This window comes from Gymnogyps californianus, chromosome Z, assembly GCF_018139145.2.
Source record: "Gymnogyps californianus isolate 813 chromosome Z, ASM1813914v2, whole genome shotgun sequence".
Taxonomy (NCBI): Eukaryota; Metazoa; Chordata; class Aves; order Accipitriformes; family Cathartidae; genus Gymnogyps; species Gymnogyps californianus.
This window is the reverse complement of record NC_059500.1, coordinates 33,884,730-33,902,800: the sequence shown is the minus strand read 5'-3', so window position 1 is coordinate 33,902,800 and position 18,071 is coordinate 33,884,730. Positions and strand designations below refer to the sequence as shown.

Sequence of the window (18,071 nt, the reverse complement as noted above, 5' to 3'; positions counted from 1 at the left end):
AAAACAAAACTGAAGAGGCTGGAAAATGTTGAGAAACCAGATCTGAGATATTTATATTTAAAGGGATGTATTCTGAAGCATTTGTCTTGAAATATGTTGAGTTACTTGAGAAAACTTAACAGATTGGACCTCTGCTTCACCATAAATAGGCTCTGATTTTCAGGAGGTACTATTCTCAGGTGAAGCTGTGAACATTCAGTGGTGATTTACTAAACAAATAAGGAATTTAATAATAATAATTGCTTATTTTTATTAAAATCTATTTAATTAGAAATAGTAAGTTCTTAATTATTTAATAATAATATAATCTTGTCCACTCCAAGATTTTTGTAAGGTTTTGCTTCTTGTTTCTGCTTTTGTGTTTGGACCACACTTTTCTTCCATTCACACTAATACATAGGAGATAGAAGTGTTTCATCAAAGATGATTCTCGGGTAAGGACATTCATCCAGCAGATTATGTCATAGAGTGTAAGAAAAGCTTGTTCAAGTTTGTAAATGCTGTTGGAGGGGTGCATATGAGAGGCTGACACGTGAAAAACCTTTATTTGTCGTATGCAAGGTCCTTTAACAGCCTGTGTTATGCAGCTGTCCAGCAAAATGCATTTAGAAGAGGTGAAACATTTCATTTGATATTCTACAAAAGAAAAATTACCCTTTTCTAAACAGAGCTCCAGATATCACTCCGGCAGTCTCAATTTAAAAAAAAAAACAACCAACCAGGTAATAGTTTCATCTTTTACAAGCTGGCTCAGGAACACCATGAATATTCATTGTGTTTGAAAGCAAAATAGAACGCAATACACATATTGGCATCATGGGCAAAAGAGTCTCAACTCAGGGAATTTCACTGAATTTGGTTGATTGCTGATTGACATAAACTTTTAATTACTGGTTTGGGTATTGAGAAGCAAAGAAAGCATCAACAATTCAACAGGTAGGGAAACATCTTTTCTCCCCTACTCCCAGGCTCAGCTTCAGCGCAGCACTTTTCCTCCACTCTTCCTGGTGTCCAGCCCCCCTAGTCCCATGGATGAGGCAGTGGTCAGCACAGGGCCTTGGGGACACTGCAGCAGTTTCTCTTTGTCACCCCTTGTTGCTTAGTCTTTTCTTTCGCTTGTCCTTCCTTCTTATTAATTTCGTGTGCCCTGGCATGGGCTCCTCCATGGGACAGAGGCCCTCAGGGGTGTTCCTACTCCAGCATGGGTTGTCCACAGCCCATGCTCCTTCAGGATGTCCCAGCCCCAGTGTGGGTCACTCATGTACTGTAGTCCCTGGGGGGTGTCCCTGCCCCAGCATGGATCACCCACAGGTCATGGTCCCTCAGGGATCTCCCTGCCCCAGCAGGGGTTGCATGTGGGTCACAATCCCTCAGAGGTGTCTCTGCCCCAGCATGCATCCTCTGTGGGCCACTGTCCCTCAGGGTGTTCCTGCCCTTGCTTGGGTCACCTGTAGGCCACAGTCCCTCAGGCATGTCCCTGCCCTGGCATGGGTCACCCACAGCTGCAGTCCCTCAGGGGTGTCCCTGCCCTGGTGTGGGTCTTCCACAGGCTGCAGTCCCTCAGGGCTGTCTCTGCCCTGACATAGGTCCTCCAGGAGTGGCAGTCCCTCAGGGGTTCCTCCTCGGATGTGGAGTCCTGCCTTCCAAGAGTGCATCTCCAGTTGTGTCTCCAACAACATCCCCTCCTGCTTGCCTCCTCAGTTTCATTTTTCCATTCTCCTAACCTCTGTAGGAGGAGGCCATCCCTCCAGTCCCCTGCAACCCAAACCCTGCCTTTTATGCCCAGTACAATTGGTAAGAAGGAACAGGAAATTCCCATTAATTATATATATATATATATTTGTGCTTAAGAATGCTCTTTTGTTTTGTTTTTTATTTCATAGATATCAATGAATGTAAAGTGTTCCCTGGTATGTGCATGAATGGTAAATGCAGAAACACAATTGGAAGTTTCAAGTGTAGATGTAACAGTGGGTTTACTTTAGATATGGAGGAAAGAAACTGTACAGGTAAGTCTTGCTTTTTCCTCAGTTTTTCCTAGAATCATAGAGTAGTCCAGATTGAAAGGGACCTCAAAAGATCATCTGTTCCAACCTTTGTGGGAAAGGGAACCTAGATGAGATTATCTAGCACCCTGTCCATCTTGAAAACATCCAGTGTTAGGGACTGTAGCACGTCCATGGGGCATTTTAAAGGAACTTGCACTTGTTGCATAGCTTGGTGATCTGGAAACTTCATGTAATTCATTTCCTTCAGTTTCTAAGAGCTTAGTCTTTGGACAGAATGGCCAACTTCTTAAGTTTCCCTTTCAGAAAGTGATTCTTTAATAAATGTTACATTCTTCTTGTACACGTACATTAGGAATTTTTTAAATTGGTGTTAAAGATGCTCAGGTCATGCTCTATCAGTACAATCTGAAAAATCAATAAAGATCACCAGTGAAGCCAAGTTCAATGTTTTAACATACAGATTAACTTAATTTATGTTCCTTACTCTCCAGTCATTGTACTACCAGATGAACTTAGAGACTCCAATGCAAATTAATTTTCATTTAGATTTGATAGCCAAGCACACACAGAGGCACCTCTGCAATTCTGACCTCAGTGCAACGTTAACTCAAGGAGAGATGTGCATTTAATTTGAAAGTTTAATATTTTGTTATTTACTGCCTGGAAAAACTGAAACAGAAGATAAGCTTGATAGTTTTCTGGTTATGAGAACCTGGATGCCTGCATTGTGGGTGGCTCTATGCTGAAAATGAAGGAGGTTTTGTTATACCACACAGGTGTCTTATGAGTGAGTCTGAGTAATACGAAGTGTGGGTGGTAAGGCATGTTAACTGAGGTTGGTCTGGATGTTAATGTTGCCCTAACTGGTGATTTCCTTGTTTTTATAGTGATTGCATTGATGAGAAATGCATTTAACAAACTATTTCTAAACTAACAACAATAGGTGAGAAAACTTCTCCCTACAAAATCTTATTTTGGTTCTGTTTTCCATTGAAAGTCTGTTCTGATGAAAATGTTCCGCTGGAACCAGGTTTTATTGAACAGAAGACTTTTATTGTTTTAAATTAGCAACAAAACGTTTTATAAAGCCTGCAGGAGGCCAGATACTCTGTAACATCCCAGGCCCACCACATGGGTTACCATCCCACACCTCCACACATCTGTGTGTGAGGACTGAACTATCTTCACTCCGCAGAAACTTGGCCATGGGGAGTGACACAGAGGCAAAAGACACTTTTGCACGTGGTGAAAAAAGAACTCTTTTAAATCTTTAGCAGTTTCTTTAGTTAAGCTTGCACTTGCCTAGTTTTCCTCAACCCCTTACACAAATGAGTGTACTGCCCAGCTCACCAACTTCCTGCAGACACGTTGATGCTCTTCTCAGATTCCTTGCTCCATGGACTTCTTGGATGACAGAACCAATCCTATGCCCTATCCTGGACTAACGTCTTCATTATTTCAAATATTCTGTTATTTTATTCCCTGTAAAGACGTCATGATTTCTTAATATGTAAAAATTAATGACACAGTAGTGAATGAAGCTGAAGGTAGAGGGTATAGTGGAGAACATGAAACAAAGGCATTGAACCCTATTTTACTCCAAAAACACTGGATGGGCAGTAGAGTAAGGAAGAGAGAAGTCTGGAAAGATATGAGGGGATAGTAAATAATAGCCTATCCAGTTCTTCTTTCCAGTCCTCTCCTTCAACACGGACCTGTTTCACTGGATCATATCCGTATTCCAAATTCCTCTTTAACTTCCTGCCTCACTAGCAGTGGGTCTTACAAAGAGCTCTTCCTTCTCTTCTCTTTTTACCTTCTACAAACCCGCTATAGTTTTCCACAGTAAGTTTCATTCAAACTTAACTAATAAGATAACCAGTGAACTGTAAGTCTAGCTTTCAAAGGAGCTACTTTAATTCCTAATGGAAAGGGTATATGTAAGCTTATAATGCTATTACTGGATAAATGTCGTCATAATAAGCAGTTTAATATCAATGGCACTGTCATCATGGAGTCAATTGGTACCTTCCTAATAATAACAACTCAGAATTTGTTACAGTTAGTAATTTCTTTAGAAATCTAACCTTAAATTACACTTAATGGAAGCCTGTTTGTTACATAGTTTAATCTGTAGTTGAGAGCTCTGAAGGCATTGCATTATGAATCTTTCACAAACTGTTTCACATAATCAGATATTCCTTTAAATATTAAATTAATTTTATTTTTCTCTTTTGATTTACGTACTATATATGATTTCTGTAGAGTTAATTTATAATGGCCAAGTGTTCACTTCTGTGAAAAGCAGGATAACCTTAAACTCTTATTTGACTTTTCTACCTCTCCATTACTATAAAACAGACATTGATGAGTGCCGGATCTCCCCAGACTTATGTGAAAGTGGTACTTGTGTCAACACTCCTGGAAGCTTTGAGTGTGAGTGCTTTGATGGTTACGAAAGTGGATTTATGATGATGAAGAACTGTATGGGTAAGTGTTGCCAGAATGACCTGGAGTCTCTCCATTTACTGTACAAAGCCTGACTGTACTCTGTACTATACTAGCTCTGCTCCACTGAATACTTCATATGTATAATGATTGTGACTTCTGGAACAAATGAGACAGATACACAGTTTATAGGACAGATAACTGAACTATACATATAGCTTTGCTTGTTCTTTTTGCTAACTACTTTTACACATTTCTGTATAGATATTTTAGAATTCATTCGTGTAGTTTGAAAATGGCTAATGAGGTGTCCAAACATTTGGTAAAGTTAGGAATTGAAGGTTGGAGTTTCAAAAGCAGCATGATTCACTTTCCCTTGATTCTTCTAGGACTCAAGAAATTCTGAGAGCATTTCCTGAAAAATCACCTCTTTAATCTGTCTAAAGTTGTAAAAACAGTTATGGAGACGCCAAAAGTTACTAGCCACCTTAAAAAATCTTGAGTTAGTATTGTGCAGTACTTCATGACATACATCCTGAAATATATAATGGAAATGAAAAGTCTGAGATTTTCATCTTGATGAGGCTGAATGGGTCCTCCTCTTTGCCTTTCTTGAAGATTGGATTGACATTTCCTCTCCTCCCACCCTAAAGATCCTTGCCTAATTTCCATGACCTTTCAAGGATGGTCAGGAGTGGCTTCAGAATTACATTGGCCAGCTCCCTCTCAGCACTTATGGGTCTTTTCCATGTCCTTTGTCAGCAGTTCCCTTCGCCCATTTCCCCTCATCTTCTTGCTGCTGCTGTTGTACCCTTCACATCCCTTGCCAGGGTCAGCTCCTGGTGGCTTTGGCTTTCCTAACCCCATCCCTGCACACTCAGTGCCTCTGTATTTCTCATGCATCACCTGTCCCTACTTTTGCCTATTTTATGCTTCCTTTTTGTGTTTGAGTTTTGTCAGGAGCTTTTGTGCTTGTAATTGAACTCAAATAAGTGGTCCTATGCCCCTGTGTGCCAGGAGGCCATGCAGGCCTCCTGTCACCTTTACTTGATTTCCTGCAAATTGTGATGCTTTTAGCCTCCAAAAGTCAGCAAAACACCATTGCCTGAATCACACATGAACATAACAAAGAAGCTAAACTGTGGAAGCTGAATAGCCTTCATGAGAGACAGAGTACAAATGCAGAGAATCAATACTGTATGGTGGAAATATGTTATCTGTAAGATAGAGGCAGGGAAGTAAGATGTCAGATAAGTAAACAGAGAATGAGGAGATAAGAGAAATGACTTCTTGAGGGCCTTTTGCAGGAACTGAGAAAGGGAGGGCATAATGTTAAATGAAAACATTTTGGAGCTGCGAGGACTGTCCAAGCAGGAGTGTAGCAAAAGAGATGTTGAATTCTGTCGTCAGGCAGTTTCTCCCCTCATGTGAATAACGTGCAAAACCCAGTGATACCTTGGCTAAATTCTTAGGCTAAAGACAGATAACACTACTCTGCCTATCTGAATAAAAGTCTCTAGTTTCAAGGATAGGTAGCCATAATGCTTCCTGGGAGTCCAAAAGTGTGAGTGCGTCCTGCACCTTGAACATCTTTTGGTCGTATTTCTCTTCATCCACATCTACAGTGTTAGCTATTTTTATCAGGTTTGTGAGTCAAATATTCAGTTTGCCGTTATAAGCTGTAGCAAGCATATTTCTCAGCCACACAACGACATACGCAGGAGTTACCAAACTGAATAGCCATTTAGTTAAAAGTTTACACACACATCCCCATTAACAGCATCCATAGACCACAATTTCAATGCATACATAAATGGGTGTCTGGTTGCATTAAGAAGCACTTTTTTGAAATTTTCATTGCATTAATACATTGTTCTAAATGGCAACCATCTAAACAGTTGCTGTCTTTTCTTGTGTCCTGTGTTTCCTAGACTACTTAATTTTGGATGATGAATTTCTGGTTTTCTTGAGGGGAAAAATACCCATTTTTAGAGTTAATAATGTATAGTTTTTTGTTTGCCCTGTTATGCAGTATGAGGAAAGGAGCAGCACTGCTTCAATGAAACAATCTTATTTCTGACCTCCAGATTTTGTCGCTTACAGACGCTGAGAATTGCTTTTCTCTTTGTTGCTCCTTAGTAATGATTTTGTATTTGTTTATCATGGTTTCTTCGCAGATATTGATGAATGTGAACGCAACCCTCTGCTGTGTAGAGGTGGCACATGTGTGAACACCGAAGGGAGTTTTCAGTGTGACTGTCCTTTGGGACATGAGCTGTCACCATCACGTGAGGAATGCATAGGTGAGTTTCAACTCAGAATAGTAGTCTTCAGCTTTCTAAGAAGAGTGGTCCTTTGTGCCATAAAAACTTCTTGTCTCTGGCAAGGATGGGGTCTCAGGAATATCTTATACAAATTCATGCTCCTTCTTTATATAAGTATCTTCAAATTAAAACCTTATAACAGATCCTGTAAAATCTCCAGTGCCCTTAACGCTGTTGACTTCAAAGAGGAGTATTTTAGTATGTCTCTTAGGGATTATTTAGCAACTCAACAACTGTACCACTCATGTTGGCAGCTTTCAAGTAAAATACATAGAAGCATAAAGTGAACTTCGTTCCTACAGTCACAAAAAAGTATTGTCCCTTATTGAAATGCAGCTCTCCTTTTTGCACATAATTCACCAAAATAGTGAAAAAAATGCAAAAAACATAATGCATATTATCTCTTTGGTTTCTGTGTTTGATGCATAGTTGCTTCAAGAATTGGTTTAAACCAGCAGACTGTGCAGTTAATGCTCACAGACCAGAAACAAAGAAGATAAACCTTTGGACACTGGCTTAAACGTGCTGTTCAGAGCTCCATACCTTGAACTGGAACATGCTAAGAACAAGAAAGAGATTGAAATAGCCTAAAACCCACCAGTTTAAAATATTACCTCTCACCCACTTTCTCTGGCATTTGAGCAGTTAGAGTCTGCATTCTGAATAACAAGTAATTGATATGAATGATTCTTTTCCAGATGTAAATGAGTGCTCATTAAGTGACAGTCTCTGCAGAAATGGCAAGTGTGTGAACATGGTTGGAACATACCAGTGTTCCTGTAACTCGGGGTACCAGGCCACTCCTGACAGACAAGGCTGCATAGGCAAGTGTTGTACGCCTTCACCTATGTATTTGTGCTTCAGCATATATTGTTTCATCTGTCTTTGTTTTTATTTAATTTCATACCTTCCTTTTGAAACTGAGCAGGGCCATCTTCTCACCTGCTATTAGGCATATAATGAACTATCATGAACCCTTCTTTTAGAAATAGATATACATCTCTTAAATCTTTCACTATAGTAATACTGAATTATGTAGTTGTCATCACATTGGTAAGGAGAACAGAGGTATTGAGAGGTTTTTTATTTGTTGGTTTTGCTTATTTCTTTGCAAAAGTATAAATTTATGCTACATTTAAAGCTTTAAAGAAACCTAAGTTTCTCAGGGCTTTTCTTTCTTTCCTTTCCACATGTTGTCTTTTGCTCTTTTTGTTACCTCCTTAGTAATACATATGAACAAAAGCAACAACTAAAAGTAGCCACTTGCTCCCACAGATGAAAACACGGTTGAAAGAGAGAAAGCTGAACAAAATATAAATCAGAGACAGTAGATTGAGAATAAAAATTCAGAATCATATCACTGATAAACTGTTTCATCTGCTAAGTAAAATGGCAAGAGAAGATGACTTTTCCTTATAAAAGTAGACTTACTATGACTGTTGTTGCTTCCCCAGATATTGATGAATGTATGATAATGAATGGAGGCTGTGACACCCACTGCACTAACTCAGAAGGCAGCTATGAATGTAGCTGTAGTGATGGCTATGCTCTAATGCCAGATGTCAGAACATGTGCAGGTAGGTTTTAATATCTTAAAAATTCCAGCGTTGTGTCTTTCAGCCAATATGAACATGGTATTCTTTTAGCCCATCTGTACCAGAGTGACAGAATTACTATCTGCTGGGTTTTTTTTTTCAGATATTGATGAATGTGAAAACAATCCAGATATCTGTGATGGTGGGCAGTGTACTAATATTCCAGGGGAATATCGCTGTCTCTGTTATGATGGATTTATGGCTTCTATGGACATGAAAACTTGTATTGGTAAGTAGCTGTATGCACCAAATCTAATGCAAGTCTAAAAATTCTGCAGCTAATGTTTTAGGATGTTCTGCTGAATCCTTGAAAGTGGGTATTGAAACTATGTATATTATAAAAAAAAAAATCTCTAGATCTTTCTTGCCTATCACTATAGGTGTCAGAAAGGGTAGAAAAAAAATTGAAAAGTCCATAAAGATGAATCAAATCACATAGTTTCAAAAACAGGAGTGATTGAATTGTAATTATATGATTCCTCGACAATATCTCTATTGAGAAGAGATTATTTGAGTGCCCCAGCATTTTATTCTGTCTCTTGTAAATATTTTAGTTTATTCCCTCAACTACAGGAAGTTATCATGAGTAATTATAAAGGAAATGAAAATAAAAGTATCTCCGCAAATTAACCTAACCTGTTTAGTTTATCTTGGTGTTTATATGAAGTTCTTAACTTTTACATTTAATGTAAAGTTTCATATGTTTCTTACTTTAAGGTGGTTTTGGCTATACTAATAACATCTTTTTATGTTTTGTGAGCATCTGTCAAACAAATGTTCACTTTGCACATGTGCACACTCACACAGAAACACACTGAGGAGAAACTAGTTATACGTAATGCTGAGCAAAGCTGTCCTGAGCTAGTTTTGTCTCCTTTCTTCCATAGTTAGAGTTGAATTTAAGATTTTTCTTTTCACCTTCACTTTTATGTTATTCCAGGTTCTTGTTTTCAGTTTTGTGCACATACTCCATGCTTACGCAATCAACTTGGAAGTTTAGAACTGATCTTTTCAATACTTTTTTCATATTAGCCATGTTAGTAGCTGTAAAATCAGAATACTTTTTTTTCATTTTATACACAACTGCTCTTAAATGTTCTTCTCTAGGAAAACAGTATCTGATATTAAGGTTAGAAACCTGCAGTGAGAAAGTGTGAGTTTCTGCCATATATGTAATTGCTTTCCTTGCTAACAGCATCCTCCAGTTTATCAAAAAGCTTTTGGGGTAACTACAGTTTCTTACTGGACCTAACATTACTTTCTACAAAGTACTTGATTTTTTTTCAGCAGAAATATTTGCAAATCTTGTATTTATTTGACAGTATGTGAAATTAGATCATCTTTGCCATTTAACTACTGTAAAATTTGAGCTATTTGAATAAAGTCAAGAAGTTGACGTAGGTGTAACTCACAATAAGACTATGTTTTAACTACAAGTTTTTAACCAGATCTTTAATTATGAACTATTTAGCTTTCAAATGAGGTAAATTCTGGAGTAATGTTAAGGCCTTGTATTATAGTTGAAAGCCTGTATTGAAGATTTAGCATGCAGTATAAGAATCTAAAACACAGTTTAGGTACAAACTATATTATTCTTTAGGAGAGGTTTTCTTCCTAATAGAAAGTTTTCATCATATATGCAACACTCAGTGAAATTGGGAAGAACAGGCAGACATCAGAAGCAAACTTAGCTCTCTCTTGAAACTTCAGTCTGCATCAAGGCAGCAAGTGCTGAGCAGTCACATTGTTGAGGTGTCTGGGAAGGGAGTCTGGCACAAGAGCACATCTACAGTCCTGATGCTCTGTTTTTCCTTGTGACTTTTTTTTTTTAATATGGTTGTGTGAAAATGTTACCTTTGTGGTGTCTTTGTGTCTTTGTACATGCCAGAGATAGCTCTAGCTTTGGAAGCATTTCTTCTCAAGGGCATGCTCTTAATGTCTCTGCTCTTTACCCTCTCCCAAATTGGCTTTCAGGAACACCATTAGAACAATGGTTATTGACCTCTTCTTTCATTCCTACTTGACCTCAGCTTTGATAGACATTTTGATTTTTCTTCCTCTCTTGAAATGTCTTGACATTTCTTTCAGCTTCTTTCACAATCAGAGGGACTTTGTTTCTTGTCAGCGAGGAGTTCACTCCGCCACACACACATACACACTTGGGATCAGTAAAAAAAGTTATTTCCTAGCTACCCATTTTCTAATGGCATAGCAGAGTGGTAGATATAGGTCTGTACTAAAAAGCTGCCAATGATCCATAGGCATTCTCTGAAAGCTAAATGGAAGGCTGTGCCAGAGCTACTCATAGCCATGAGCTACTAAGAGAAGGAGTTTGAAGTTTCCTTGTGGTGTTAAGAGTTCCCTATTTGATATGCTTCATAGTTGAGGCTTTTCCAGTGAGATTGTGGAAGAAGCAGGTCAACTCTTATGTTCCAGGGGTGTCTCAGCAAGCAGAACTACAGAGGTAAGTCTGCAGCTCCTGCTATTGAGGAGACCTAGAGCATGGCAGCTTTCCTTTGCCTCATAGTATGACAACTGAATATACTAGGGAAATAAAGGTTGCTGTAAGCCTGATGAAATCAGCCCTGTTTTAAAATACAAAACTAAATTTTACTAAATTCATTTAGTAACAACATATTTGCCAACGGTCAGTTCTTACACAATATTGATCATTATCACTGCACATAGAAAACGGTTAGTTTTTAACAATCACATTCTAAATTATATGAAGTATACAATACCACAGAGCTGTTATGGGTAGTTTGCATTGACTGGCTTCCAGCCCTTGGTGGTGCTTAGTCCCAAAGGTCAAGGTGACTGGGCTTGAGCACTTGTCTACAAGAAAAGCTGGAACTCAATTGGGTCTGTCTTCTTTCTGCAATTTTCCATGCTTATGTTTTTATGCTGTTGCGGCCCTCACAAAAAGGAAGGTCCCTTCTACTCCTTGTAGGGCTTATCTTCTTTTCTTCTCTTGCCAGTCATTCTTCTGGTGTACCTGTGAGGTTTTCCTGCCTATCTGCAGTCCCTTGTGCTTATATTGTCCTTTGGCAATTTCTATGACTTTGATGTGTCCTACATGCAGCTACGCCCATCTTTCTTTGCCCTTTTGGCAGTCTCCTTGCTCACATCCTTATGCAAAACTGTGTCTGGCTATGCCATCACAGTATTACACAATACTTAGATGCTATTCCTAGTTACGCTGTTTTAGCACGCTTATATTGGGGTTTAAGGCAAGCTAATATTAAATATATCCCAATTAATACATTCTTAATTTATATGTGATGTGGGCCTCTGCTTTGGCTGCATTACATGACATCTTACTTCGCTCAAAAGGACAACTATGAATACCAGAGATGCCATTTTGTCCACAGTACAGTGACTCTCTTTAATGTCATAGTATAATACTATTAGTTGATACCATTTCAAGGGACAAATGGAAATATTGGACAAGGTATTTGAAAAGCTCTTGCGCCATATGGCCCCACTGCAGTATGACTCAGAACACTCAGTGAAACTCCTCAGTTACCTGCTTGACAGGTGCCCCATTCTAGTTTGTTCTTACACCAGTTTCATTGTTTCATAAGATTCATTGTCTTTTCTAAGTTGAATTCTTATTAAAAAAACTGATTGAGTTTACTTTATTATTTTTTATAATTTTGACAAATGCTATTCAGAGGTATCGACACACTTGTGTATATCATTATTCAATTTTAAATAGTGATCAAAATGTGCAAATTGAAACCTGTAGATAATATCAGTACAGGAAAAGTAATCAATTTAATGTATAAATTCTTCCTTGGAAGAAAATTATAGCTATATTATGATCAAGAACATGTTTTTAAAAAATGCTTTGAAGTGATTCTTGTAAGAAGTAATTAACTTCATAGTCCAATAATTAGCATTCTAAACAAATTAGAAAACACTGTGGTATTTGGACTATGTATTCATCCTTACTTGGTTTTAGGGAATTAAAAGAATACAGAATGGAACAGCTGAAATAGATTATGATGAAGATTAATAAATGCCACATGTTGTAGAGATGGACCATGCTTCTGATATTTTCACCTGAATGAAAGTATTCCAGAAAGACAAAGTATGCTGTTAAATGACAGTAATGTTCAACTAATAATGAATTTGTGTGCACTTACAGATGTGAATGAATGTGATTTGAATTCCAACATCTGTATGTTTGGGGAGTGTGAAAACACTAAGGGTTCCTTCATTTGTCACTGTCAGCTAGGATATTCAGTCAAGAAAGGAACCACTGGATGCACAGGTAAAGCAAATTTCTGGCATAGATGTCATGGTGTGCACATACCTTGGTTGGCTTTCAGGTAAAATAAATGCACAAGTGTTCACGCAGAAGTGAGAGATTGGTATCTGTACATAATAGTAAATATAAGAGTAAGTATTTTACATTTGTCAGCATGTATCCAGAGTGTGAAAAGGTACGTTCCTTGACCAGTATCAATATGATATGAGAGGCCCCTTACATAACTGCAATTTTAAAGGCAAAGCTTTTATCAGTATAGATTGGGGGAATATCTGTGCTACGAAACATAGCGTGGGTGGGCACAGCTGCATTTGTATTAGAAATATTTTATCAGTACTCATTTGTCATACATACTTAAAGTATGAACTCATCTGTCAACTAAAGCTGCAGGAAGTGACCCTGTAGTCTAAGAACAGGACAGAAGGAAAAAAAAGTAAAAGAAAAGAATGAAAAAAAGTGATGATGTAAAAGGGAAAGTATATACCATCCTTCAACCCATGTTAACAAATTTTAAAGAATCATAGTCAGTCAGTTTCCAACTCTACGAATTTCTGTGATAGTTAAGCCGTACCTTGTCTTCTGCAAGCTGGGTCCACTGTGATCAGGAAGCTAAGTTCATCCAAAATTATTCTTCTGGGAAAGTTGACAGAATTTCTCCTATAATTTGATCTTTAAGAATTTGTTCTATAGTTACTAAAATCTTGGACTAATCATTATTATAACTGAAACATGCCTGTGCACCCAAAGGTCTCATCCCATTTTTAGACCTATAAAGATCAGCATATTTAATATGTCTGGAAAATAGCTTTAATTTCAAACTGAAAAGCAGTTGTAGGAAAGCAGATTAATTTTGTCATGTTTACAAACAGAACAAAATGAAAATACAATTGTCACTATTTTTTATTAATGTATAATACAAAGTAACTTGCTTGAATTATTCTGTAGTCTTGAACATTTGTTTTTTGAAGGACTGCACACCTGCACAGTGGAAATAAGCAACATGTAAAAGGAACATAATTTATAATATTCTGGTGCTCCTGATGTAAATACTAAGAGTTTATTTTGTGCTTGTAGATGTGGATGAGTGCAAAATTGGTGCTCACAACTGTGACATGCATGCCTCATGTGTCAATGTACCAGGAAGTTTTAAGTGTAGTTGCAGAGAAGGATGGGTTGGAAATGGCATTAAATGTATTGGTAAGTATACAGAAAATAAAGCTTTTCTCTTTTTTTTTTTTTTTAATTTTTTGAATGCATGTAATGTGACTGTGTGATTACTCCATTAGAAACAAAGTATTATTCTCCTGTCTGCTGCACTCGGTGGATAGATGGGTATGCAAGATTCTTATGTTTCAGGGGTTTGGTTTTCTGAGAAAAAAACTGGTTTTGTCTCAGAAGCCTGTCTGTGTAACATCTTACTGAATTAACTATGTATTTTAGAAAGTTTACATATAACTGCTGGAATGTGCAAAATAAAAAAAAAATCAGTCAAAAATAAAATGGAATTTGTTTTGTGATTTCCTGCCATAGATATTTTTTCTGTTACTTGATACCATTTTTTGGTAAATGTCTTGTAGTATATCTAGTTTATAGGCCCTAATATAAAGCAGATTGGACTTGAGGTATGGGAAACGTGATTCTACTTTTGCTAGGCTGCTAGAGTAGCATCATGTCCCCTTGCCTTCATTTTTTAGTTTGATGTGTAAAAGATTGTAATATTTACCTTTTTTCAGAACATTTTGGGATCTGTGGAAGAGGAGCTTCATTTAAGAATTAGGCTTTATTGGTGTAATATGTGAAAGAAAAAGTACCATATTATGAGAGTTTACTGCAGGCCAGATTTTCTAAGCTTTTTAAGCCATATCTGAGAAAAAGGGGAAGGCTCCCAGTCTTTATTATTATCATGTAATTAAACATATGTGAGGTTCTACTAAGTAAATAAAAAGTCTTATTTGAAGGAGAAAACTTCAAAAAGTTTTTCTGGCAGCATCCTTGTAGTTAGAATAGCTTCTGGGTATAGAGTGTTCTTCCAGGAGACCACTCTGCAGACGGGTGAGAAGGGACTGTGGGCTACCCCATAGCACTAGCTAGTGTGACTCGTATGTCGTGGACCCATATGGACATTCCCATCAAACATGACCTTGAGGGGAAGGAAGGTCCCTTCTTTTTTCTTTTTGTTTTTTTTCCATCCAAGTTGGCATCCAATTAAGTAAGAAAGCTTGCATTAACGTTCATGGACTTACATTGTTGTGGCATTCTTCTGTTACTTGAGAAGACTCTCCAAATGTATGGCAGATTTTCACCTCACTGTATTTCTTTGGTTTATTGGGTTTTTAACTCATTTTGAATTCAAGTTCTTAAACAGGATATTAACATTCAAGTAACGAGTCAGCTGAATTCCATCTGTTGCTTGGAAACATTTTACCAAATCCCATGCATTTTAATTTAAAGGAAGAAATATTAAAATGAAGTCACTATAGATCAACCCTGTATCTTCTGATGAGAACGTTGTATATTTATGGAGACATAAATCATCTTTACAGTTGCGCGCATTAGCTTGACAGTTAATTGTAAGCCAAGTATACTAACTGCTCTGTTACTGCTTGCACTCTTTTGCCCCTGTTGTGCAGATCTTGATGAATGCTCCAATGGGACTCACCAGTGCAGCGTGAACGCTCAGTGTGTGAACACCCCAGGGTCATACCGCTGTGCCTGTGCAGAGGGGTTCACTGGCGATGGATTTACTTGTTCTGGTAAGAAGTTTCTGTGAAAGCTGACTTGTCACTGATTGTTTCTGTTGTATGGAAGCTTTGCAAATTCGATCTAAGCCCAAAGTGCAAGGTAATAAATGTAAAAATGTCTTTTAAGATTGGGATTCTTCCCATCTGCTGAAGAAATGCTAACAAAGGCAACTGATTGTGCTTTTGATTTGTGTGCTGTATTGGACCCGCTGGGCCCATTTGTTGGGTGAAGTTCCTGTCTGCTTCTTCCTCCACCTCCTCCGCCTCCTTCTCCTCTTCATGCCATTTTTTTTGAATGTGCATGTGCTGCTTGCAGCAGCAGGCTCTGTAGTTAAGAACACAAAACACCAGCTCTCTGTTATGGTTCCTGTATTGTAGGCCAGGTCTGTCTCTGGCAGGGAAAGCATCATCTGTTTTCCCCTCACTATGTTAGTTGAACAGGATTTAATCATTAACATAGGACTTTTTAAAAAGAAAAACAAATCACAGTTGAAAAATATTGCCCATGATCTCTGCATTTAAATTTGTTGGTAAATGCTCACTATTAAGAATGAACATTGTTTAGCACACAGCAAGTGATTCAAAATAAACTGACATGTAAAGGATTATATAAAGTGTAAAGATTTTATATTAAACATTAACGGCCAAGTATTGAGTTACTGTGGTTTTTATCACTTACAGAGTGGAGATGCAACAATATCTCTGCTCTTGACTTCTAACATGTCCTATATGTGTTCAGCAAATTTGAAGGTTTGAAGGAATGCATCATAATGATGGTAAAGTATGTAGAAACTAATGTGAATGCATTCATTATTAGCTAACTGGCTAATTTTAAATCAAAATTAATTTACATCTTAACAAGACAGTCTTCTGATTAGTATTGTAATTCTTTTTATTTCAGAATAAGGATCTTCAAATATTACTTGTTTATGTGTTTCAAGTTTGTGGTTAATGACCAAGAACTTTCATCCCTATTATTGACACACTGTGTTTCAGATCTTCTGTTTCTTAAAAATCAGATGAGATACTAGGGATTGACTAATAAAATGAAGAAAGTATATTGAAAATTTTTTTGGACAATCATAAGCATATCTGACAAAAATTATGAGTCCTTATGATGACTGCAGTGGTGAATGCCTTCCTTTGTCATTCTGCTCTTTTACAGCCCTTTAAGAAAAAAAAAATCACTTTTGGAGCATACTAGAAGAATCTCCAGTAGTGTGCAAATGGTGGTTGTAATGTTCATAATCCTCAAACAATATTTTCTAAAATGCATGTGAAAATAATTTTCTATGTATGATTCACTTAAGAAAATTTGCCTTTTGAATGTATGTCGAAGTAACATAGGAATATATACCAGGAGACAAAGTTTTAACTTTGTAAGCAAAGTATTCAACTTATTTGTCAAAGCTAATAGTACTGAATCTGAAAGCCTTGCGTTATTGAAAAAAATTACATCTGTTAATGAAAAACAAGGAGTAAAGAATCATGGCAAGGTGAAAGGAATAATTTTGGAAATGACATTATGTTTGCTTTTCTGCATTCTTTCAATTTACTTCATCTTCAGGTGTAAATGTTTTGTTTTATATCAACAATACTCAACAGCACTATTATTTTGAACGTCAGGATAATATTATTTGTATTTTGCTAGTGAAACATGTAGTTTCAAAGAAATTTGCTGTCTCCCACAGATGTTGACGAGTGTGCAGAAAATGTTAATCTGTGTGAAAATGGACAGTGTTTGAATGTCCCTGGTGCCTATCGTTGCGAGTGTGAGATGGGATTCACTCCCACCTCGGACAGCAAGTCGTGCCAAGGTAAACCACTGGTACTTCAAGGTTGTTTTCTGACTTTGGATTGGATGCTATAAGGCAAACAACAAGAAGTGTGGGAAGGACCTCAACCTGGAAGCAGAATATTCAGCACATGCTTCACATATAAGTAATTTCTTCAAGCAAGGATTATTTTGCAGTGTGAATTATGTTGAAGGTAGCTTTCATCTTTTTATGAAGTTTTCCTGGCCTTGGTCCAAAAATCCCAGAGTAGAGGTTTGGCTCAGTAATTTTATTTTTTTAATTATTTCTCTTCTTTTTGTCACTAGTGAATAGAGTGTGGAAAATCCTGTGTTCAGTTCACTGTTTTATTTAGTGTGTTTACATAGGAGACACAAAGTGCATGAAATGACCTCATTTTAAAATAAATGTTTTCAGGAAGATTGAAGTAGGCAAATCATTGCTATATTTGACAAGTTTGTAACAGTCCTTAAAATGCATACTGGAGATTTTTCATCATCACCTTTTCACTCTCAATATTGTACCACATCATCTGAAGTGCAAAAGGAGTTGTTAACTTTCTAGTCCAATTCAGCTTCTATTACCTGTTGTGTTCTTATGTCTTTTTTTTGTTTAGTGTAAGAGAACTCTGTATTAGATGAAGTCTTTTTAGCTGGTGCTCCAAAGCTTTTTCACTTATTTCATATTTAATGGTGGAAACCTTGTAACATCTTAGGAAATTAAAATTCTTGATGAGACATTAAAAACAGATTCCAAAATCTAGTCTCTAAAATTCAGTCCATAACTTGGCACGTTCAGACATTCAGGTGTACATGTATGAATCAGACTTCTAGCTGTAGAAAAATTGCAGATGCTTCTGAAAAATTAGCTATGCAACTATCCACAACA

At 37.3% G+C, this 18,071-nt stretch overlaps 1 protein-coding gene across 1 annotated transcript in view; it reads left to right on the top strand.

Annotated features, from left to right (window-relative positions):
- Positions 1–18,071, top strand: part of FBN2 (fibrillin 2) — a 180,174-nt gene that overhangs the window by 117,026 nt on the left and 45,077 nt on the right. The window contains exons 25-34 of the mRNA XM_050912702.1: positions 1,884–2,009; positions 4,371–4,499; positions 6,635–6,760; positions 7,480–7,605; positions 8,236–8,358; positions 8,480–8,605; positions 12,527–12,652; positions 13,724–13,846; positions 15,280–15,402; positions 17,082–17,207. Coding sequence (XP_050768659.1) covers positions 1,884–2,009; positions 4,371–4,499; positions 6,635–6,760; positions 7,480–7,605; positions 8,236–8,358; positions 8,480–8,605; positions 12,527–12,652; positions 13,724–13,846; positions 15,280–15,402; positions 17,082–17,207 — 1,254 coding nt within the window. The remainder of the gene's footprint in view (positions 1–1,883; positions 2,010–4,370; positions 4,500–6,634; positions 6,761–7,479; positions 7,606–8,235; positions 8,359–8,479; positions 8,606–12,526; positions 12,653–13,723; positions 13,847–15,279; positions 15,403–17,081; positions 17,208–18,071) is intronic.